This window comes from Cyclopterus lumpus, chromosome 13 (genome assembly GCF_009769545.1).
Source record: "Cyclopterus lumpus isolate fCycLum1 chromosome 13, fCycLum1.pri, whole genome shotgun sequence".
Lineage (NCBI taxonomy): Eukaryota > Metazoa > Chordata > Actinopteri > Perciformes > Cyclopteridae > Cyclopterus > Cyclopterus lumpus.
This window is the reverse complement of record NC_046978.1, coordinates 20,955,289-20,980,288: the sequence shown is the minus strand read 5'-3', so window position 1 is coordinate 20,980,288 and position 25,000 is coordinate 20,955,289. Positions and strand designations below refer to the sequence as shown.

The window sequence follows — 25,000 nt, the reverse complement described above, 5'->3', positions numbered from 1 at the left end:
CAGGTAATGAGACACCTGTCTACAGGTAATGAGACACCTGTCTACAAGTAATGAGACACCTGTCCACCCGTCTACAGGTAATGAGACACCTGTCTACAGGTAATGAGACACCTGTCCACCCGTCTACAGGTAATGAGACACCTGTCCACCCGTCTACAGGTAATGAGACACCTGTCTACCCGTCTTCAGGTAATGAGACACCTGTCCACCCGTCTACAGGTAATGAGACACCTGTCCACCCGTCTACAGGTAATGAGACACCTGTCTACCCGTCTTCAGGTAATGAGACACCTGTCTACCCGTCTTCAGGTAATGAGACACCTGTCTACCCGTCTTCAGGTAATGAGACACCTGTCCACCCGTCTACAGGTAATGAGACACCTGTCTACCCGTCTTCAGGTAATGAGACACCTGTCTACAAGTAATGAGACACCTGTCTACAGGTAATGAGACACCTGTCTACAAGTAATGAGACACCTGTCTACCCGTCTTCAGGTAATGAGACACCTGTCTACCCGTCTACAGGTAAGTGATCCATAATCCAATCAACTTCATCTACCAGTGATGATTTTAAGTTAAAACTAGTTTTCGTTTGAGTTCATAGATCTTAAGTATCAAGCACAGCCTTTATTATGAAAGAGTGCTAGAATACTTGTACTTCCTGTTTACAGTGTACATGAACAGTCATGTGATGTGATGCTTTTAATCTAGCAAAACCTTTTATGAACAGAAACATATCCTAAAGTCCTTGTTTAAAAAATAGAAAATCATTCATATTAAGTTTATTTTAAAGTATGATCTGTTACATGAAGTGAGCTTAATAACAAATGTTATTAGAGCCGATGGATAAAGAGCTTTAATCAGATTTCTGATTATTAGTTACATGAAAAACAAAACGTCAAACGGTTACCAAGCAAGCGCCGTTTTCTTTAGGGATGCAAAATCATCCCATATCTCAGATTGTGAAAAAGGATTAATAATTATTTGATGCTATGAATTTAAAAAGGGCCACAGAAATGGAACCGCATTAAAGAGTTTACAGACTCTCAGGCTGTGTGTGATTTTATAGTAAAAAGCTTTTTAAATCTGGATGAATAATGTGATGGTTGTGTCTTACTGGTCTTTGTTGGGAGTCTTCCTCAGCTGGTCGGCCATCACTCGGGATGAGAAGTTGTAGAAGTTCAACATGTTCTGGAAAAAGCTGTCGTCGGACACGTCGTACTGAAACACAGTGAGACGATTACCTGTCTACAGGTAATGAGACACCTGTCCACAAGTAATGAGACACCTGTCTACAGGTAATGAGACACCTGTCCACAAGTAATGAGACACCTGTCTACAGGTAATGAGACACCTGTCCACCTGTCTACAGGTAATGAGACACCTGTCTACAGGTAATGAGACACCTGTCCACCTGTCTACAAGTAATGAGACACCTGTCTACAGGTAATGAGACACCTGTCCACCTGTCTACAGGTAATGAGACACCTGTCTACAAGTAATGAGACACCTGTCCACCTGTCTACAGGTAATGAGACACCTGTCTACAAGTAATGAGACACCTGTCTACAGGTAATGAGACACCTGTCCACAAGTAATGAGACACCTGTCTACAGGTAATGAGACACCTGTCTACAAGTAATGAGACACCTGTCCACCTGTCTACAGGTAATGAGACACCTGTCTACAAGTAATGAGACACCTGTCCACAGGTAATGAGACACCTGTCTACAGGTAATGAGACACCTGTATACAAGTAATGAGACACCTGTCCACCTGTCTACAGGTAATGAGACACCTGTCTACAAGTAATGAGACACCTGTCCACCTGTCTACAGGTAATGAGACACCTGTCTACAAGTAATGAGACACCTGTCCACCTGTCTACAGGTAATGAGACACCTGTCTACAAGTAATGAGACACCTGTCTACCCGTCTACAGGTAATGAGACACCTGTCCACAGGTAATGAGACACCTGTCTACAGGTAATGAGACACCTGTATACAAGTAATGAGACACCTGTCCACCTGTCTACAGGTAATGAGACACCTGTCTACAAGTAATGAGACACCTGTCCACCTGTCTACAGGTAATGAGACACCTGTCTACAAGTAATGAGACACCTGTCCACCTGTCTACAGGTAATGAGACACCTGTCTACAAGTAATGAGACACCTGTCTACCCGTCTACAGGTAATGAGACACCTGTCTACAAGTAATGAGACACCTGTCCACAGGTAATGAGACACCTGTCCACAGGTAATGAGACACCTGTCTACAAGTAATGAGACACCTGTCCACAGGTAATGAGACACCTGTCTACAAGTAATGAGACACCTGTCCACCTGTCCACAGGTAATGAGACACCTGTCTACAGGTAATGAGACACCTGTATACAAGTAATGAGACACCTGTCCACCTGTCTACAGGTAATGAGACACCTGTCTACAAGTAATGAGACACCTGTCCACCTGTCTACAGGTAATGAGACACCTGTCTACAAGTAATGAGACACCTGTCCACCTGTCTACAGGTAATGAGACACCTGTCTACAAGTAATGAGACACCTGTCCACCTGTCTACAAGTAATGAGACACCTGTCTACAGGTAATGAGACACTTGTCTACAAGTAATGAGACACCTGTCCACCTGTCTACAGGTAATGAGACACCTGTCCACAAGTAATGAGACACCTGTCCACCTGTCTACAGGTAATGAGACACCTGTCCACCTGTCTACAAGTAATGAGACACCTGTCTACAGGTAATGAGACACCTGTCCACCTGTCTACAAGTAATGAGACACCTGTCTACAGGTAATGAGACACCTGTCTACAAGTAATGAGACACCTGTCCACCTGTCTACAAGTAATGAGACACCTGTCTACAAGTAATGAGACACCTGTCTACAGGTAATGAGACACCTGTCTACAAGTAATGAGACACCTGTCCACCTGTCTACAGGTAATGAGACACCTGTCCACCTGTCTACAGGTAATGAGACACCTGTCTACAAGTAATGAGACACCTGTCCACAGGTAATGAGACACCTGTCCACCTGTCTACAGGTAATGAGACACCTGTCTACAAGTAATGAGACACCTGTCCACAGGTAATGAGACACCTGTCTACAGGTAATGAGACACCTGTCCACCTGTCTACAAGTAATGAGACACCTGTCCACCTGTCCACAGGTAATGAGTCACCTGTCTACAGGTAATGAGACACCTGTCTACAAGTAATGAGACACCTGTCCACAGGTAATGAGACACCTGTCCACCTGTCTACAGGTAATGAGACACCTGTCCACAGGTAATGAGACACCTGTCCACAGGTAATGAGACACCTGTCCACCTGTCTACAAGTAATGAGACACCTGTCTACAAGTAATGAGACACCTGTCCACCTGTCTACAGGTAATGAGACACCTGTCCACAAGTAATGAGACACCTGTCCACCTGTCTACAGGTAATGAGACACCTGTCCACCTGTCTACAGGTAATGAGACACCTGTCCACCTGTCTACAAGTAATGAGACACCTGTCTACAGGTAATGAGACACCTGTCCACCTGTCTACAAGTAATGAGACACCTGTCTACAGGTAATGAGACACCTGTCTACAAGTAATGAGACACCTGTCCACCTGTCTACAAGTAATGAGACACCTGTCTACAGGTAATGAGACACCTGTCTACAGGTAATGAGACACCTGTCTACAAGTAATGAGACACCTGTCCACCTGTCTACAGGTAATGAGACACCTGTCCACCTGTCTACAGGTAATGAGACACCTGTCTACAAGTAATGAGACACCTGTCCACAGGTAATGAGACACCTGTCCACCTGTCTACAGGTAATGAGACACCTGTCTACAAGTAATGAGACACCTGTCCACAGGTAATGAGACACCTGTCTACAGGTAATGAGACACCTGTCTACAAGTAATGAGACACCTGTCCACCTGTCTACAGGTAGTGAGTCACCTGTCTACAAGTAATGAGACACCTGTCCACCTGTCTACAGGTAATGAGACACCTGTCTACAAGTAATGAGACACCTGTCCACCTGTCTACAGGTAATGAGACACCTGTCCACCTGTCTACAGGTAATGAGACACCTGTCTACAAGTAATGAGACACCTGTCCACCTGTCTACAGGTAATGAGACACCTGTCCACCTGTCTACAGGTAATGAGACACCTGTCTACAAGTAATGAGACACCTGTCCACCTGTCTACAGGTAATGAGACACCTGTCTACAAGTAATGAGACACCTGTCCACCTGTCTACAAGTAATGAGACACCTGTCTACAAGTAATGAGACACCTGTCCACCTGTCTACAGGTAATGAGACACCTGTCCACAAGTAATGAGACACCTGTCCACCTGTCTACAGGTAATGAGACACCTGTCCACCTGTCTACAGGTAATGAGACACCTGTCCACCTGTCTACAAGTAATGAGACACCTGTCTACAGGTAATGAGACACCTGTCCACCTGTCTACAAGTAATGAGACACCTGTCTACAGGTAATGAGACACCTGTCCACCTGTCTACAGGTAATGAGACACCTGTCCACCTGTCTACAGGTAATGAGACACCTGTCCACCTGTCTACAAGTAATGAGACACCTGTCTACAGGTAATGAGACACCTGTCTACAAGTAATGAGACACCTGTCCACCTGTCTACAGGTAATGAGACACCTGTCCACAAGTAATGAGACACCTGTCCACCTGTCTACAGGTAATGAGACACCTGTCCACCTGTCTACAGGTAATGAGACACCTGTCTACAAGTAATGAGACACCTGTCCACCTGTCTACAGGTAATGAGACACCTGTCTACAAGTAATGAGACACCTGTCCACCTGTCTACAAGTAATGAGACACCTGTCTACAGGTAATGAGACACCTGTCCACCTGTCTACAAGTAATGAGACACCTGTCTACAGGTAATGAGACACCTGTCTACAAGTAATGAGACACCTGTCCACCTGTCTACAAGTAATGAGACACCTGTCTACAGGTAATGAGACACCTGTCTACAGGTAATGAGACACCTGTCTACAAGTAATGAGACACCTGTCTACAGGTAATGAGACACCTGTCCACCTGTCTACAGGTAATGAGACACCTGTCTACAAGTAATGAGACACCTGTCCACAGGTAATGAGACACCTGTCCACCTGTCTACAGGTAATGAGACACCTGTCTACAAGTAATGAGACACCTGTCCACAGGTAATGAGACACCTGTCTACAGGTAATGAGACACCTGTCTACAAGTAATGAGACACCTGTCCACCTGTCTACAGGTAGTGAGTCACCTGTCTACAAGTAATGAGACACCTGTCCACCTGTCTACAGGTAATGAGACACCTGTCTACAAGTAATGAGACACCTGTCCACCTGTCTACAGGTAATGAGACACCTGTCCACCTGTCTACAGGTAATGAGACACCTGTCTACAAGTAATGAGACACCTGTCCACAGGTAATGAGACACCTGTCCACCTGTCTACAGGTAATGAGACACCTGTCTACAAGTAATGAGACACCTGTCCACCTGTCTACAGGTAATGAGACACCTGTCTACAAGTAATGAGACACCTGTCCACCTGTCTACAAGTAATGAGACACCTGTCTACAAGTAATGAGACACCTGTCTACAGGTAATGAGACACCTGTCCACCTGTCTACAGGTAATGAGACACCTGTCTACAGGTAATGAGACACCTGTCTACAAGTAATGAGACACCTGTCTACAGGTAATGAGACATCTGTCTACAGGTAATGAGACACCTGTCCACCTGTCTACAGGTAATGAGACACCTGTCCACCTGTCTACAGGTAATGAGACACCTGTCTACAAGTAATGAGACACCTGTCTACAGGTAATGAGACACCTGTCTACAAGTAATGAGACACCTGTCCACCTGTCTACAGGTAGTGAGTCACCTGTCTACAAGTAATGAGACACCTGTCCACCTGTCTACAGGTAATGAGACACCTGTCTACAAGTAATAAGACACCTGTCTACAGGTAATGAGACACCTGTCCACAAGTAATGAGACACCTGTCTACAGGTAATGAGACACCTGTCCACAAGTAATGAGACACCTGTCCAGCTGTCTACAGGTAATGAGACACCTGTCTACAAGTAATGAGACACCTGTCCACCTGTCTACAGGTAATGAGACATCTGTCCCCAAGTAATGAGACACCTGTCCACCTGTCTACAGGTAGTGAGACACCTGTCTACAAGTAATGAGACACCTGTCTACAGGTAATGAGACACCTGTCCACAAGTAATGAGACACCTGTCTACAGGTAATGAGACACCTGTCCACAAGTAATGAGACACCTGTCCAGCTGTCTACAGGTAATGAGACACCTGTCTACAAGTAATGAGACACCTGTCTACCCGTCTTCAGGTAATGAGACACCTGTCTACAAGTAATGAGACACCTGTCCAGCTGTCTACAGGTAATGAGACACCTGTCTACAAGTAATGAGACACCTGTCCAGCTGTCTACAGGTAATGAGACACCTGTCCACAAGTAATGAGACACCTGTCTACAGGTAATGAGACACCTGTCCACAAGTAATGAGACACCTGTCCAGCTGTCTACAGGTAATGAGACACCTGTCTACAAGTAATGAGACACCTGTCCAGCTGTCTACAGGTAATGAGACACCTGTCTACAAGTAATGAGACACCTGTCCACCTGTCTACAGGTAATGAGACACCTGTCCACAAGTAATGAGACACCTGTCCTCCATTCTACAGCTGTCACTCACCCCGTCAAATACGTCGTCCAGCTCTTTGGGGTCCAGGATGAATTCTGGGAAACCGATCATGTCGTAGATTGCATCTGCCTAACGGAGAAAAACAGAGACATTGAGACCAATTGTCATTTTTACCTCCACCTGTCTGTCTACCTGTCTGTCCAACTGTCTGTCTACCTGTCTGTCTCTGTACCTTGTCTTTAGCTGCCTGTCTCGTGTGGTCGTCCATCCAGTTGAGCCGGTCCAGAGCTTCTTTAAACGCTGAGCGGATCTCGTTAATCATCTCCTCGGCCTGAGGGACAGAGACATATGAGATCAGACCTGCACCTTGTCCCGCAGCAGCTGATCCAGGACCAGCTGGATCTCTGATCAGTGTTTCCTCAGGAGTTCGGTTCTGTGACTCACAATCTCTTTGCTGTGTTTGTCGAAGGTGGCCTTGACGAAGAGCGCTCCCAGAGCGAAGCCCAGGGTGTCGTCGGTGTTCCCGATACAGGTCTGCCAGCGGGGGGTGCAGGACTGCAACAAACCACAACCAGTTACACACATGTGGTACCAGTTACAGGAAGTAGAAAACCAGTAAGGACCAAGGACAGACAGTTGGAACCCGTTTCCCCATTGGTACCCACACAGGCCTAGCTTTGGGTCCCAAAACCAGCTGAGAGCTGGAGGCATTCACAGACCAGTTATAACCTGGTTCATGTCCCCATTAACAGCAGCAGAGGTGAAAGCTTCCTGGTTTCCAAAATCAGTGGAAATCAGATAGAGGTAATGAAAAACAAAGTAGACAGCGAAAGACTGGCCATTCAACAACCAGAAAGACAACCAGTTAAAACCAGCGGTAGTCCACTAGAACCTATTACAGTCATTTAGAACCACCAGTTAACCAGTTAGAGCCAGAACTGGGACTGGGAGGAGGATTACCGACCGTCGTTCCTGTAGTATTAGAAGTATTTGTACCTGCTGCTGTAAACAAAATAACTGGATCAGTAACAGTAGTAGTGTCTGTAGTACTTGCAGCAGTAACAGCAGTACTTGCAGTAGTACTTGCAGTAGTACTTGCAGCAGTACTTGCTGTACAAGTACCTTCTTGGTCCCGTACAGGCTCTCCAACAGTTTGTCCTGAGCGTTCTCAAAGCGTTGATCCAGACTGGCCACACTCTTCTGGACCAGGGTCCACATCATGTAGTTGTTCAGCAGACTGGGAGACAGACAGGTGAGACAGGGAGACAGACAGGTGAGACAGACAGGTGAGAGAGGGAGACAGGAAGACAGACAGGTGAGAGAGGGAGACAGACAGGTGACACAGGCAGACAGACAGGTGAGACAGGGAGACAGACAGGTGAGAGAGGGAGACAGGAAGACAGACAGGTGAGAGAGGGAGACAGACAGGTGAGACAGGCAGACAGACAGGTGAGAGAGGGAGACAGGAAGACAGACAGGTGAGAGAGGGAGACAGAGAGACAGACAGGTGAGAGAGGGAGACAGACAGGTGACACAGGCAGACAGACAGTTGAGACAGGGAGACAGACAGGTGAGAGAGGGAGACAGGAAGACAGACAGGTGAGAGAGGGAGACAGACAGGTGACACAGGCAGACAGACAGGTGAGACAGGGAGACAGACAGGTGAGAGAGGGAGACAGGCAGACAGACAGGTGAGACAGGGAGACAGACAGGTGAGACAGACAGGTGAGAGAGGGAGACAGGAAGACAGACAGGTGAGAGAGGGAGACAGACAGGTGACACAGGCAGACAGACAGGTGAGACAGGGAGACAGACAGGTGAGAGAGGGAGACAGGAAGACAGACAGGTGAGACAGGGAGACAGACAGGTGAGACAGGCAGACAGACAGGTGAGAGAGGGAGACAGGAAGACAGACAGGTGAGAGAGGGAGACAGAGAGACAGACAGGTGAGAGAGGGAGACAGACAGGTGACACAGGCAGACAGACAGTTGAGACAGGGAGACAGACAGGTGAGAGAGGGAGACAGGAAGACAGACAGGTGAGAGAGGGAGACAGACAGGTGACACAGGCAGACAGACAGGTGAGACAGGGAGACAGACAGGTGAGAGAGGGAGACAGGCAGACAGACAGGTGAGACAGGGAGACAGACAGGTGAGACAGAGAGACAGACAGAGAAACAGACAGGTGAGACAGCGGCCGCGTCCTCACCTGCGGTCCGTCCTGTTGATGAGCTCAGACACCTGCTGTAGGTACTCTCTGGCGTACAGAACCACGGGCTCCGTGGCGTTGAGCTCCAGAGGAGACAGAGAGGACGAGAGGAAGTCCAGCCACTCCACGGACGGAGCCAGCACCTGAGCCAGGAGACAGGACACAGTGAGACAGGAGACAGGACACAGTAAGACAGGAGACAGGACACAGTAAGACAGGAGACAGTAAGATAGGAGACAGGACACAGTAAGACAGGAGACAGTAAGACAGGAGACAGGACACAGTGAGACAGGACACAGTAAGACAGGAGACAGGACACAGTAAGACAGGAGACAGTAAGACAGGAGACAGGACACAGTGAGACAGGAGACAGGACACAGTAAGACAGGAGACAGTAAGATAGGAGACAGGACACAGTGAGACAGGAGACAGGAAGACAGTAAGACAGGAGACAGGAAGCAGTAAGACAGGAAGACAGGAAGACAGGATACAGTAAGACAGGAGACAGTAAGACAGGAGACAGTAAGACAGGAGACAGAAGACAGTAAGACAGGAGACAGGACACAGTGAGACAGGAAGAAAGGAGACAGGAGACAGGAAGACAGGAGACAGTAAGACAGGAGAAGACAGTACGGACAGCTTTCGGACCGCCCTTCAGACCGCCCTTCAGACCACCCTACAGACAGCTTTCGGACCGCCCTTCAGACCGCCCTACAGACAGCTTTCGGACCGCCCTTCAGACCGCCCTACGGACAGCTTTCGGACCGCCCTTCAGACCGCCCTACAGACAGCTTTCAGACCGCCCTACGGACAGCTTTCGGACCGCCCTTCAGACCGCCCTTCAGACAGCTTTCGGACCGCCCTTCAGACCGCCCTACGGACAGCTTTCGGACCGCCCTTCAGACCGCCCTTCAGACAGCTTTCGGACCGCCCTTCAGACCGCCCTACAGACAGCTTTCGGACCGCCCTTCAGACCGCCCTACGGACAGCTTTCGGACCGCCCTTCAGACCGCCCTTCCGACAGCTTTCGGACCGCCCTTCAGACCGCCCTACGGACAGCTTTCGGACCGCCCTTCAGACCGCCCTTCAGACAGCTTTCGGACCGCCCTTCAGACCGCCCTACGGACAGCTTTCGGACCGCCCTTCAGACCGCCCTTCAGACAGCTTTCGGACCGCCCTTCAGACCGCCCTACGGACAGCTTTCGGACCGCCCTTCAGACCGCCCTTCAGACAGCTTTCGGACCGCCCTTCAGACCGCCCTACGGACAGCTTTCGGACCGCCCTTCAGACCGCCCTTCAGACAGCTTTCGGACCACCCTACGGACAGCTTTCGGACCGCCCTTCAGACCGCCCTTCAGACCGCCCTATGGACAGCTTTCGGACAGCTATCGGACCGCCCTTCAGACAGCTTTCGGACCGCCCTTCAGACAGCTTTCGGACCGCCCTACGGACAGCTTTCGGACCGCCCTTCAGACAGCTTTCAGACCGCCCTTCTGACCGCCCTACGGACAGCTTTCAGACAGCCCTTCGGACGGCCCTTCGGACGGCCCTTCGGACGGCCCTTCGGACGGCCCTTCGGACGGCTTTCAGACCACCCTTTAGACCACCCTACGGACGGCTTTCAGACCGCCCTTCTGACCACCCTTCTGACCGCCCTTCAGACCGCCCTTCAGACCGCCCTTCAGACCGCCCTACGGACAGCTTTCGGACAGCTATCGGACCGCACTACGGACAGCTAACGGACCGCCCTTCAGACAGATATCGGACCGCCCTACGGACAGCTTTCGGACCGCCCTTCAGACCACCCTTTGGACAGCCCTTCGGACAGCTTTCAGACCACCTTTCTGACCGCCCTACGGACAGCTTTCAGACCGTCCTTCAGACGGCCCTTCGGACGGCTTTCAGACCACCCTTTAGACCGCCCTACGGACAGCTTTCAGACCGCCCTGCAGACCGCCCTACGGACAGCTTTCAGACCGCCCTTCAGACCGCCCTTCGGACAGCTTTTAGACAGCTTTCAGACAGCTTTCAGACCGCCCTTCAGAGCGCCCTACGGACAGCTTTCAGACCGCCCTACGGACAGCCCTACGGACAGCCCTACGGACAGCTTTCAGACCGCACTGCAGACAATTTTCAGAATGCCCTTCAGACCGCCCTACGGACAGCTTTCAGACCGCCCTTAAGACCGCCCTACAGACAGTTTTCAGAATGCCCTTCAGACCGCCCTACGGACAGCTTTCAGACCGCCCTTCAGACCGCCCTACGGACAGCTTTCAGACCGCCCTTCTGACCACCCTTCGGACAGCTTTCGGACCACCCTTCTGACCGCTCTACGGACAGCTGTCGAACCACCCTTCTGACCACCCTACGGACAGCTATCGAACCACCCTTCTGACCGCCCTTTGGACAGCTTTGGGACCGCCCTTCTAACCGGCCTACGGACAGCTTTGAGACTGCCCTTCTGATCACCCTTCTGACCGCCCTTCGGACAGCTTTGAGACTGCCCTTCTGATCACCCTTCTAACCGGCCTACGGACAGCTTTGAGACTGCCCTTCTGATCACCCTTCTGACCGCCCTTCGGACAGCTTTGAGACTGCCCTTCTGATCACCCTTCTGACAGCTTTCGGACCGCCCTTCTCGTCAAAGGCACCAGACTTCATTCACAAAAACAGTGTTTTAACCTCTGGGAACTGGTCACTGGCTGCCTCCAAAGCATCTACCGTAGTAAAATAATGACTACGGAGAAGTATCTATTGTACTTCTGGTCACATGACATCTATTGTACTATTGTGGTCCATCCTGATAGAGGATCCGCCTCTGTTGCACTCCCTGAGCTTTCTGCCCTTTGTCTCCCCTCAAAGGTTTCTTTGGGAGAGTTGTTCCTGTTCTAATGTGAGGGTCAAAAGTCAGAGGATGTGCGGGTCAAAGATCAGAGAATGTTGTATGTGTTCAGATTGTAAAGCCCTCTGAGGAGAGTTTGTGATTTAGCGTTAGACAAAATAAATGTAATTTAATATATTATATGGAGCAACGTTTTTATGTGGAATCCTTCATCAGTCAATGTTGAATACGGACACAACATTTTGATTAGATTTGAATACATGAAGAACACAACTGTGTTCCAGCATGAAGGTTTAGAGGACTCGACTACTCTATGAAGCCAGTGTTGGTTGCTAGAGGAACATGGAAATGAAAACATAGCCGGTCTGAATTTCAGGTGATTACACACTGATGGAAACATGATGAATATTATTATATTACGTAGATCCTCCACAATCCTTCCCACATTAAATAATAATTAGGCCAAAGATCTGAGAACTGTAGAGGCTGTGATGTCACTTATCTCACATCAACAACATTAAAAAAAAACAATGATCATTGTTTTGTTTTACAACTGAGGACAAAGAGAAAAAGACAAATTTCCACTAACTGGAGCCACGAAACCTGAAGACGGCTCCGTTTTTGTATAATAACTGGTTATCTCACCCCTCCCCTCTTCTGCAGAAATGCAGGCACATAGCAACAGCTCTTGGTAACAGTTGCCATGGTGACCCCGGGAGCATCTGCAACCCCGAAGGACAGTGAGCTGTGACAGACAGACAGGCTGAGATACAGATACACGTGTCCTTCTGTCCTCCTAATCACTATGGAAACAAGAGGACAGAGTTATGAAGAAAGGAAGTGAGAGGAAGACAAGAGGACGAAACAGAGCTTTGAGCTAAATGCTAAAAGGTGTAATGTCCACCATCTTGTTTTAGCCTGTTAGCTAATGTTCTGTGATCAGGACGTCATCTCGTCTCTAATCATGTGACTTTGAACCAATCAGTGTTCAAACCAACAGTAGACCTTTCAGCTAGTAACGTTAGCAGCACCGCTAACGCAGAACCAACCGGACAAAAGCTAGTAACGTTAGCAGCACCACTAACAGAACCAACAGGAAGAAAGCTTGTAATGTCAGCAGCACCACTAACGGAACACCAGCAGGAGAGCTAGTAACTTTAGTAGCATTGCTAACGGAGAATCAGCAGCAGGAGCGCTAGTAACGATAGCAGCACTGCTAACGAAGAATCAGCAGGAGGAGAGCTAGTAACGTTAGCAGCATAGCTAACGAAGAACCATTAGGAGGAGAGCAAGTAACCTAACGGAGAATAAACAGGAGAGCTAGTAACGTGAGCAGCACCGCTAATGGAGAACCAGCAGGAGAGCTAGTAACTTTAGCAGCACCGCTAATGGAGAACCAGCAGGAGAGCTAGTAACTTTAGCAGCACCGCTAACGGAGAACTAGCATGAGAGCTAGTACCGTGAGCAGCACCTGGAGCTCCGGCCTCACCTGGAGCTCAGAGATGGTGACCTTGTGGTAGATCTTCTCCTCGTCCCTCCGCTGGTCCTGAGGGACGGTAATGTTGGCGAGCGCCGTCTCAAAGTCCAGAATCTGCTGCATTAGGATTTGAGTGGAGCTCCTCTCCCCTCCCAGCAGCCTCCCCAGCTCCACCATGTAGTCCAGGTACGCCACCAGCACCTGCAGGTGCACCACATGATGTCATCGTGGACCACCTCCGTGGTTCAGAGTCCACAACCTCTAAATAAACTTGAAGTCCTCACCTTCTCGTTGGCCGTCCTGTTGAGGTAATAGTCTCTGGACGGCAAGAAGAGTCCTGATTGATCCAACTGGAGACAGGAAGCCAACAGGTGAGTGACTCACCTGTGGACCAATCAGCTGAGAGGAGCACACCTCCAGTTGTTTGTGTTCTGCCCAGCTGGTCCACTCAGTCAGGGTCTTGTTTAGTCTGGTCCTGCTTCTGGTCCCGTCTGGTCCTTGTTCTGGTTCAGTCTGGTCCATTCTGGTTCTGGTTCAGTCTGGTCCTGGTTCAGTGGGGTCCAGTCTGGTTCCGGTCTAGTCTGGTTCTGATTCAGTCTAGTTCAGACTGGTTCTAGTCTAGTCTGGTTCTGGTCAAAACGTTCCGGTCCAATTGTCTGGTTCCGGTCCAATTGGGTTCTAGTTCAGTCTGGGTCTGGCTCTGGTCCAGTCTGGTTCCGGTCCAATTGGGTTCTGGTTCAGTCTGGGTCTGGCTCTGGTCCAGTCTGGTTCCGGTCCAATTGGGTTCTGGTTCAGTCTGGGTCTGGCTCTGGTCCAGTCTGGTTCCATTTACCTGGATGACGTTGCTGTTGGAGTTCTTGGGATCAGCGTTGACTCCGACGCTGAAGAAGGGCTGAGCTCTGTAGGGACCAGAAACCGCCTTCAGAACCTCCATGAAGTTCTCCTTCTCCCAGGGACCCGTCATGTTCCAGCCCCCGATCTACAGGATCAGCAGAGTCCAGAGTTATTGAACTACGGCTGTTTAATACTAAATAATAATTAAAAAGTTAAGAAAAAGTAAAACAATAATGTTAATACATAATAATAATAAAAATGTACAAATGATTTAAATAAATCAAAGAGCTGTTTTCATAAAAACTAATATTTTTCAGAAGATGTACAAACAGACGGATTCTTTCCAGATGTCCCTGAAGGCATCGTGATGCGGTTACCTTGGCGATGAGGTCCACGAGAGGCTGAGCCCCCAGCTCCTCGATCCTCTGGGTGTTGAGACACGACATGTAGTAGGACTGGGTCTTCCTCTCGGCCTCGCTGCTGCCATTGAAGGTCCCGTTCTCTAGAGAGCACAGGTCACGTTACTCCACCTGTCTGTCTCTCCCCCGTCTCCCTCTCCCCGTCTCCCTCCCCACCCGTCTCCCTCACCCCGTCTCCCTCACCACCCGTCTCCCTCACCCCGTCTCCCTCACCCCGTCTCCCTCTCCCCGTCTCCCTCACCCCGTCTCCCTCTCCCCGTCTCCCTCTCTCCCCGTCTCCCTCCCCACCCGTCTCCCTCCCCACCCGTCTCCCTCTCTCCCCGTCTCCCTCTCCCTGTCTCCCTCACCCCGTCTCCCTCTCCCCGTCTCCCTCCCCACCCGTCTCCCTCTCCCTGTCTCCCTCACCCCGTCTCCCTCTCCCCGTCTCCCTCCCCACCCGTCTCCCTCTCCCCGTCTCCCTCCCCACCCGTCTCCCTCTCCCCGTTTTCCTCTCCCCGTCTCCCTCCCCACCCGTCTCCCTCTCCCGTCTCCCTCTCCACCCGTCTCCCTCCCCACCCGTCTCCCTCTCCCCGTCTCCCTCTCCCCGTCTCCCTCACCCCGTCTCCCTCTCCCCGTCTCCCTCTCCCCGTCTCCCTCTCCCCGTCTCCCTCTCCCCGTCTCCCTCTCCCCGTCTCCCTCCCTCATCCCCCGTCCTCCCTCTCCCCGTCTCCCTCTCCCCCGTCTCCTCCACCGTCTCCCTCTCCCGTCTCCCTCTCCCCCGTCTCCCTCTCCCCGTCTCCCTCCCCGTCTCCTCTCCCGTCTCCCTCTCCCTCCCCGTCTCCCTCACCCCGTCTCCCTCACCCCGTCTCCCTCTCCCCGTCTCCCTCCCCACCCGTCTCCCTCTCCCCGTTTTCCTCTCCCCGTCTCCCTCCCCACCCGTCTCCCTCTCCCGTCTCCCTCTCCACCCGTCTCCCTCCCCACCCGTCTCCCTCTCCCCGTCTCCCTGCTCCCAGTCTCCCTCACCCCGTCTCCCTCTCCCCGTCTCCCTCTCCCCGTCTCCCTCTCCCCGTCTCCCTCTCCCCGTCTCCCTCTCCCCGTCTCCCTCCCCACCCGTCTCCCTCTCCCGTCTCCCTCTCCACCCGTCTCCCTCCCCACCCGTCTCCCTCTCCCCGTCTCCCTCTCCCCGTCTCCCTCACCCCGTCTCCCTCTCCCCGTCTCCCTCTCCCCGTCTCCCTCACCCCGTCTCCCTCCCCTCATCCCCCGCTCCGTCTCCCTCTCCCCGTCCTCCTCTCCCGTCTCCCTCCCCACCCGTCTCCCTCTCCCCGTCTCCCTCCCCACCCGTCTCCCTCTCCCCGTCTCCCTCTCCCCGTCTCCCTCTACCCCGTCTCCCTCTCCACCCGTCTCCCTCACCACCCGTCTCCCTCCCACGTCTCCTCTCCCCGCTCCCCGTCTCCCTCTCCCCGTCTCCCTACACCCCTCTCCCCTCTCCCCGTCTCCCTCTCCCCGTCTCCCTCACCCCAATCTCCTCTCCCCGTCTCCCTCCCCACCCGTCTCCCTCTCTCCCCGTCTCCCTCTCCCCGTCTCCCTCACCCGTCTCCCTCTCCCCCGTCTCCCTCTCCCCGTCTCCCTCTCCCCGTCTCCCTCACCCCGTCTCCCACCCCCACCCGTCTCCCTCTCCCCGTCTCCCTCTCCCCCGTCTCCCTCACCCCGTCTCCCTCTCCCCGTCTCCCTCTCCCCCCGTCTCCCTCTCCCCGTCTCACCTCCACCCCGTCTCCCTCTCCCCGTCTCCCTCTCCCCGTATCTCCCTCACCCCGTCTCCCTCTCCCCGTCTCCCTCCCCACCCGTCTCCCTCCCCACCCGTCTCCCTCTCCCCGTCTCCCGTCTCCCTCCCCACCCGTCTCCCTCACCCCGTCTCCCTCACCCCGTCTCCCTCTCCCCGTCTCCCTCACCCCGTCTCCCTCTCCCCGGCTCCCTCTCCCCGTCTCCCTCTCCCCGTCTCCCTCACCCCGTCTCCCTCTCCCCGTCTCACCCAGCAGGTGCTTGAGCAGGGCCTGGTTCTGCTCCCAGATGCTGTTGAAGGTGGACCACCTGGAGCGCCCATCAGGCAGCGGGTTCTTCCTCATCCAGCCTCCGCAGGCGAACTGGTAGAAGTCGCTGCAGGGGTCGGCGCCGCGGTCCATGGCCTCCACCATCTGACTCGCCACCGTGACGCACGCCTCCGACAGGCACAGGCCACGCCCACTGTCTGCAGGGCATCATGGGAAATAAAACAAACGCAACTGAAGAAGCAGGAAGTGTTTTAAAAAGGAAACGAGGAGGCATACGAGGATAAGAGAGGAAAGAGTGGGCAGTAAATGAAGAGGGAAGAAGGACACAAGGAAGGATGGGTGTGGGCAGGAAAGGGATCGGGCGCAGAAGAGGAAAGGGCGAGGTTGAAGGGAAGGAAAGTAAGAAATAAGAGAGGCAGAAGGGTATGATAGGAAAGGAACAAAGGGGGTAGAGAAGGATGAAGTAGAGCAGGAATGAAAATACATTATAAAAGGAAAGATAAACGAGGCCGGACAGGAAATGAGGAGGGGGGGGGGAAAGGAAAGGAAATGAATAAGGTAGAAAAGAAAGAAGAGGAGTAAAGTAGGAAAGGAGAGAAGAGGAGGGGAAGGAAAGGAAAGGGTGGAGGGTTAGGACTGAAGGAGTTACCTGAGCTGAACCCTAGACCCAGGACCAGCACACAGGCCAGCAGAGCCAGCAGGGAGGCCAGCAGCAGACCCGACAGCAGAACCTCCAGCTGAGTCCTCCGGCCCAGGATGTCCACGCCCCCCTTCCTGAAGCCCACCTGAGAGACACACAGGAGAGGCTGAGGAGAGCTGGACCAGGACTTCCTGGCCAGGTGAGGAGACACAGGGTCTAGGTACACTAGGGGGGGGTCAGGTGAGGAGACACAGGGTCTAGGTACACTAGGGGGGGGGGGGGGGCAGGTGAGGAGACACAGGGTCTAGGTACACTAGGGGGGGGTCAGGTGAGGAGACACAGGGTCTAGGTACACTAGGGGGGGGGGCAGGTGAGGAGACACAGGGTCTAGGTACACTAGGGGGGGTCAGGTGAGGAGACACAGGGTCTAGGTACACTAGGGGGGCAGACTATAACAAAGGTGGAAAAACAGAGGCAGGAAGTGAACACGAGGAACTTCAAAATAAAACAGGAAACAAACCATTAACAACTGTTATTAAAAAAGTTACACTGTGTAATTAATGCAGAGGGGGTGGGGGCTGGATTAGGGATCCACAATGGTCCGATACACCACTAACACTAGGACTAACTGCAGCTCTGCCGTTCCTCCCTGGCAGTGGTCCAGCCCCCCCGCTGCCTCTCTTTGTGGGAAGGGGACCCACACGATGTGGCCTCCTGCTGGGCTTTAGTCTGACCCCCCCACCACCCCTAGCCCCCCAAGGACTGACTGTCGGAGAAGTGGATTTAGGTCTCTCTGACTAACCTTGGCCAGTTAGATGGGGGATTTAAGAAGAAGTCCTAGCGTTTGTTTGTGCGCTGCGTTCACTGACCTCCACTCGGTCGGGAGACGAGGCCGCCTCAGCCGGAGCATCCGACACCTCGTCCTCTTCCAGCGTGGCTCGTTTGTAGTTGGACATCTGTAGAGAGACCAGAACCGTTAGGAAGACATGTCTGGAGCCATAGTCCAGAGGGGGGACAGGAAACATAAATAAAGGTCTCCAGTGGACCAGGACCTCCACAACCAACACCAGAGGGCTTAGAGACTAGAGGGACCAGAACCGTTAGGAAGACATGTCTGGAGCCATAGTCCAGAGGGGGGACAGGAAACGTCTTTATTAATATAAAGGTCTCCAGTGGACCAGGACCTCCACAACCAGCTTAGAGACTAGAGGGACCAGAACTGGAGTTTTAGGCTACTTTGTAGTAGTAGTCTACTTTGGTCAAGAGGACTTTCTGACCTTTATTCTGAAAGTCTTCATGTAACGAGCTTGAGCTTCTCCTTCCTGTTTGTGTCTCCTCATGAGCTCCTCCTTCCTGTGTGTGTCTCCTCATGAGCTTCTCCTTCCTGTTTGTGTCTCCTCATGAGCTTCTCCTTCCTGTTTGTGTCTCATCATGAGCTCCTCCTTCTGTTGTGTCTCCATGAGCTTCTCCTTCCTGTTGTGTCTCCTCATGAGCTTCTCCTTCCTGTTTGTGTCTCCTCATGAGCTCCTCCTTCCTGTTTGTGTCTCCTCATGAGCTTCTCCTTCCTGTTTGTGTCTCCTCATGAGCTCCTCCTTCCTGTTTGTGTCTCCTCATGAGCTCCTCCTTCCTGTTTGTGTCTCCTCATGAGCTCCTCCTTCCTGTGTGTGTCTCCTCATGAGCTCCTCCTTCCTGTTTGTGTCTCCTCATGAGCTCCTCCTTCCTGTTTGTGTCTCCTCATGAGCTCCTCCTTCCTGTTTGTGTCTCCTCTCGTCTCTATTTATTATTCATTGAAAGCTCAAACGGCCTTCTGGGACTCGACATCTGATCTCAGCATTCAGACAAAACCTCGGAGGTTTGATTCCCAGACCTGCCGGATGGTAAATCACATGTTTAACACCACAGGAAACAGTAAAGCCACCCCGCCAAAGTAAAACAACACATCTCACTTTTACAGTCAAGTCTAAAACAGTGAATATTAGTTTTTATACTCTTTTTAAACTCGTTTCTGAGCAGATTAAACTGAAGATGGAATTTTAAAGAGTTGGTTTGTGAAGCTTTGAAGACTCTCGCCATCTTGGTTTTTTGCAACCAGTGAACAGGAAGTGACCATATGTTGATTGAGGAGTGATGTATAGACCTGTCAATCACCATGTAGCCCCGCCCTAAAACATACCCTGCTTTGTAGTCGGTTTGACTAAATAACCATAATTTACTAAATTAACCTGGTGGTCAGCAGAGAGAATGCAGCTTTAACACATGAAGCATAGACTTCTATACAACCAGAGGAGTCGCCCCCTGGTGGTCAGGAGAGAGAATGCAGCTTTAACACATGAAGCATAGACTTCTATACAACCAGAGGAGTCGCCCCCTGGTGGTCAGGAGAGAGAATGTAGCTTTAACACATGAAGCATAGACTTCTATACAACCAGAGGAGTCACCCCCTGGTGGTCAGGAGAGAGAATGCAGCTTTAACACATGAAGCATAGACTTCTATACAACCAGAGGAGTCGCCCCCTGGTGGTCAGGAGAGAGAATGCAGGTTTAACACATGAAGCATAGACTTCTATACAACCAGAGGAGTCGCCCCCTGGTGGTCAGGAGAGAGGATGCAGCTTAAAAGAACAGGAAGTTGTCATTATTTTATCTTATTAGAGATTTGTGTTAATATTTACCATATTTAATTAGCGTTTTGTTAATCCAGTTCTTTATCTGAAGGTATATAAAAGTACATGTATGTGTTAAAGAAGAAAGATATCATCTTTATCTTTGTTTATCTGTTTCTCTGGTTCTTTGTGTTAAACTGCAGCTTTGTGTGTCAGGAGGAGAAACATGAGGAGGTCTTTAACAGAACAAATAAATCTGCCCTTCCTCTGTTTACACTCAGCCCCCCCCCCCCCCCCCCCCCCCCCCCCACACACACACACACACACACACACACACACACTCCTTCTCCACCCTTTCCCCCTCAGTGCATGTGAGACAGGAACATAAACAGTGCAGCCCTCGGCGCTCTGATCCTGGATCAGCCACACAAACACATTTTTTATGAACTCAAACAGCCGAGTTCACCACGGAAACCACTGCAGTGTTAGCATCACAGCTCAGCCTCAGACATAGAGAGGACATAGAGAGGACATAGAGAGGACATAGAGAGGACATAGAGAGGACATAATGAGGACATAGAGAGGACATAGAGAGGACATAGAGAGGACATAAAGAGGACATAGAGAGGACATAAAGAGGACATAGAGAGGACATAGAGAGGACATAAAGAGGATATAGAGAGGACATAATGAGGACATAAAGAGGACATAGAGAGGACATAGAGAGGACATAGAGAGGACATAATGAGGACATAGAGAGGACATAATGAGGACATAAAGAGGACATAAAGAGGACATAGAGAGGACATAAAGAGGACATAAAGAGGACATAGAGAGGACATAATGAGGACATAGAGAGGACATAGAGAGGACATAGAGAGGACATAATGAGGACATAATGAGGACATAGAGAGGACATAGAGAGGACATAGAGAGGACATAGAGAGGACATAGAGAGGACATAAAGAGGACATAGAGAGGACATAATGAGGACATAAAGAGGACATAAAGAGGACATAAAGAGGACATAGAGAGGACATAAAGAGGACATAGAGAGGACATAGAGAGGACATAGAGGACATAAAGAGGACATAGAGAGGACATAAAGAGGACATAGAGAGGACATAGAGAGGACATAAAGAGGACATAGAGAGGACATAATGAGGACATAGAGAGGACATAATGAGGACATAGAGAGGAAATAATGAGGACATAGAGAGGACATAATGAGGACATAGAGAGGACATAGAGAGGACATAAAGAGGACATAAAGAGGACATAAAGAGGACATAAAGAGGGCATAGAGAGGACATAAAGAGGACATAGAGAGGACATAGAGAGGACATAGAGAGGACATAGAGAGGACATATAGAGGACATAATGAGGACATAGAGAGGACATAGAGAGGACATAATGAGGACATAGAGAGGACATAGAGAGGACATAGAGAGGACATAGAGAGGACATAGAGAGGACATAATGAGGACATAGAGAGGACATAGAGAGGACGTAGAGAGGACATAGAGAGGACATAGAGAGGACATAATGAGGACATAGAGAGGACATAGAGAGGACGTAGAGAGGACATAGAGAGGACATAAAGAGGACATAGAGAGGACATAATGAGGACATAAAGAGGACATAAAGAGGACATAGAGAGGACATAAAGAGGACATAGAGAGGACATAATGAGGACATAAAGAGGACATAAAGAGGGCATAGAGAGGACATAAAGAGGACATAGAGAGGACATAGAGAGGACATAGAGGACATAAAGAGGACATAGAGAGGACATAATGAGGACATAGAGAGGACATAATGAGGACATAGAGAGGACATAATGAGGACATAGAGAGGACATAATGAGGACATAGAGAGGACATAATGAGGACATAGAGAGGACATAGAGAGGACATACAGAGGACATAGAGAGGACATAGAGAGGACATAATGAGGACATAGAGAGGAAATAAAGAGGACATAGAGAGGACATAGAGAGGACATAGAGGACATAAAGAGGACATAGAGAGGACATAAAGAGGACATAGAGAGGACATAGAGAGGACATAGAGAGGACATAAAGAGGACATAGAGAGGACATAGAGAGGACATAGAGAGGACATAATGAGGACATAGAGAGGACATAGAGAGGACATACAGAGGACATAGAGAGGACATAGAGAGGACATAATGAGGACATAGAGAGGAAATAGAGAGGACATAAAGAGGACATAGAGAGGACATAATGAGGACATAGAGAGGACATACAGAGGACATAGAGAGGACATAGAGAGGACATAATGAGGACATAAAGAGGACATAGAGAGGACATACAGAGGACATACAGAGGACATAGAGAGGACATAGAGAGGACATAATGAGGACATAGAGAGGAAATAGAGAGGACATAAAGAGGACATAGAGAGGACATAATGAGGACATAGAGAGGACATACAGAGGACATACAGAGGACATAGAGAGGACATGGAGACATAATGAGGATGTAGAGAGGACACAATGAGGACGTATAGAGGACGTAGAAAGGACATAATGAGGACGTAGAGAGGACATAATGAGGATGTAGAGACATAATGAGGACATAGAGAGGACATAATGAGGACATAAAGAGGACATAATGAGGACATAAAGAGGACATAATGAAGACATAGAGAGGACATAGAGAGTACATGATGAGGACATATAGAGGCTATAATGAGGACATAGAGAGGACATAATGAGGACATAGAGAGGACTTAATGAGGACGTGGAGACATAATGAAGACATAGAAAGGACATAATGAGTAAGTAGAAAGGACATAATGAGGACGTGGAGACATAATGAGGACATAGAAAGGACATAATGAGGATGTAGAGAGGACATAATGAGGACGTAGAGAGGACGTAGAAAGGACCAAGAGAGGATATAATGAGGACATAGAGAGGATGTAGAGAGGACATAATGAGGACGTAGAGAGGACATAGAGAGGACATAGAGAGGATGTAGAGAGGACATAATGAGGACGTAGAGAGGACATAGAGAGGACATAATGAGGACATAGAGGACATAATGAGGACATAGAGAAGACATAATGAGGACATAATGAGGATGTAGAGAGAACATAATGAGGACGTAGAGAGGACGTTGAAAGGACCAAGAGAGGACATAATGAGGACGTGGAGACATAATGAGGACATAGAGTGGACATAGAAAGGGCACAATGAGGACATATAGAGGACATAATGAGGACATAGAGTGGACATAGAAAGGGCACAATGAGGACATAGAGAGGACATAATGAGGATATAGAGAGGACATAATGAGGATGTAGAGAGGACATAATGAGGACATAGACATAATGAGGACGTAGAGAGGATACAATGAGGACGTAGAGAGGACGTAGAAAGGACATAATGATGTAGAGAGGACATAATGAAGACATAGAGAGGACATAATGAAGACATATAGAGGACATAATGAAGACATATAGAGGACATAATGAGGATGTACAGAGGACATAATGAGGACATAAAGAGGACATAATGAAGACATAGAGAGGACATAATGAGGATGTAGAGAGGACATAATGAGGACGTAGAGAGGACATAATGAGGACGTGGAGACATAATGAGGACGTAGAGAGGACATAATGAGGACGTGGAGACATAATGAGGACATATAGAGGACATATAGAGGACATAGAGAGGACGTAGAGAGGACGTAGAGAGGATGTAATGAGGACATAGAGAGGACATAATGAGGACGTAGAGAGGACATATAGAGGACATAATGAGGACATGGAGACATAATGAGGATGTAGAGAGGACACAATGAGGACTTAGAGAGGACGTAGAAAGGACATAATGAGGACGTAGAGAGGACATAATGAGGACATAGAGAGGACATAGAGAGGACATAATGAGGACGTAGAGAGGACATAATGAGGACGTAGAGAGGACATAGAGAGGACATAGAGAGGATGTAGAGAGGACATAATGAGGACGTAGAGAGGACATAGAGAGGACATAATGAGGACATAGAGGACATAATGAGGACATAGAGAAGACATAATGAGGACATAATGAGGATGTAGAGAGAACATAATGAGGACGTAGAGAGGACGTTGAAAGGACCAAGAGAGGACATAATGAGGACGTGGAGACATAATGAGGACATAGAGTGGACATAGAAAGGGCACAATGAGGACATATAGAGGACATAATGAGGACATAGAGTGGACATAGAAAGGGCACAATGAGGACATAGAGAGGACATAATGAGGATATAGAGAGGACATAATGAGGATGTAGAGAGGACATAATGAGGACATAGACATAATGAGGACGTAGAGAGGATACAATGAGGACGTAGAGAGGACGTAGAAAGGACATAATGATGTAGAGAGGACATAATGAAGACATAGAGAGGACATAATGAAGACATATAGAGGACATAATGAAGACATATAGAGGACATAATGAGGATGTACAGAGGACATAATGAGGACATAAAGAGGACATAATGAAGACATAGAGAGGACATAATGAGGATGTAGAGAGGACATAATGAGGACGTAGAGAGGACATAATGAGGACGTGGAGACATAATGAGGACGTAGAGAGGACATAATGAGGACGTGGAGACATAATGAGGACATATAGAGGACATATAGAGGACATAGAGAGGACGTAGAGAGGACGTAGAGAGGATGTAATGAGGACATAGAGAGGACATAATGAGGACGTAGAGAGGACATATAGAGGACATAATGAGGACATGGAGACATAATGAGGATGTAGAGAGGACACAATGAGGACTTAGAGAGGACGTAGAAAGGACATAATGAGGACGTAGAGAGGACATAATGAGGACATAGAGAGGACATAGAGAGGACATAATGAGGACGTAGAGAGGACATAATGAGGACGTGGAGAGGACATAATGAGGACATAATGAGGACATAGAGAGGACATAGAAAGGACATAATGAGGATGTAAAGAGGACATAGAGAGAGCGTAGAAAGGACATAATGAGGACGTAGAGAGGACATAATGAGGACGTGGAGACATAATGAGGACATAGAGAGGACGTAGAGAGGACGTAGAGAGGACATAATGAGGACATGGAGACATAATGAGGATGTAGAGAGGACACAATGAGGACGTAGAGAGGACGTAGAAAGGACATAATGAGGACGTAGAG

General features: G+C 49.7%; 1 protein-coding gene across 6 annotated transcripts in view; it reads right to left on the bottom strand.

Annotated features, from left to right (window-relative positions):
• The window catches only part of ece2b (endothelin converting enzyme 2b), a 45,604-nt gene that overhangs the window by 4,976 nt on the left and 15,628 nt on the right, over positions 1 to 25,000 (bottom strand). Inside the window, exons 1-15 of one of the 6 annotated variants that reach the window (XM_034548728.1) lie at positions 18,475 to 18,566; positions 18,067 to 18,153; positions 17,207 to 17,342; positions 16,539 to 16,754; positions 14,489 to 14,613; positions 14,110 to 14,256; positions 13,562 to 13,627; positions 13,290 to 13,478; positions 8,959 to 9,101; positions 7,873 to 7,987; positions 7,747 to 7,752; positions 7,195 to 7,305; positions 6,983 to 7,081; positions 6,802 to 6,879; positions 1,118 to 1,221 (exon numbers count right to left, since the gene is read on the bottom strand). In XM_034548728.1, coding sequence (XP_034404619.1) covers positions 1,118 to 1,221; positions 6,802 to 6,879; positions 6,983 to 7,081; positions 7,195 to 7,305; positions 7,747 to 7,752; positions 7,873 to 7,987; positions 8,959 to 9,101; positions 13,290 to 13,478; positions 13,562 to 13,627; positions 14,110 to 14,256; positions 14,489 to 14,613; positions 16,539 to 16,754; positions 17,207 to 17,342; positions 18,067 to 18,153; positions 18,475 to 18,537 — 1,685 coding nt within the window. In that variant the 5' untranslated portion in view covers positions 18,538 to 18,566. Of the gene's footprint in view, positions 1 to 1,117; positions 1,222 to 6,801; positions 6,880 to 6,982; positions 7,082 to 7,194; positions 7,309 to 7,746; positions 7,753 to 7,872; positions 7,988 to 8,958; positions 9,102 to 13,289; positions 13,479 to 13,561; positions 13,628 to 14,109; positions 14,257 to 14,488; positions 14,614 to 16,538; positions 16,755 to 17,206; positions 17,343 to 17,999; positions 18,154 to 18,474; positions 18,567 to 25,000 lie in introns of those variants that run through there. The other 5 variants (XM_034548733.1, XM_034548731.1, XM_034548729.1 and 2 more) reach the window with 5 other exon arrangements.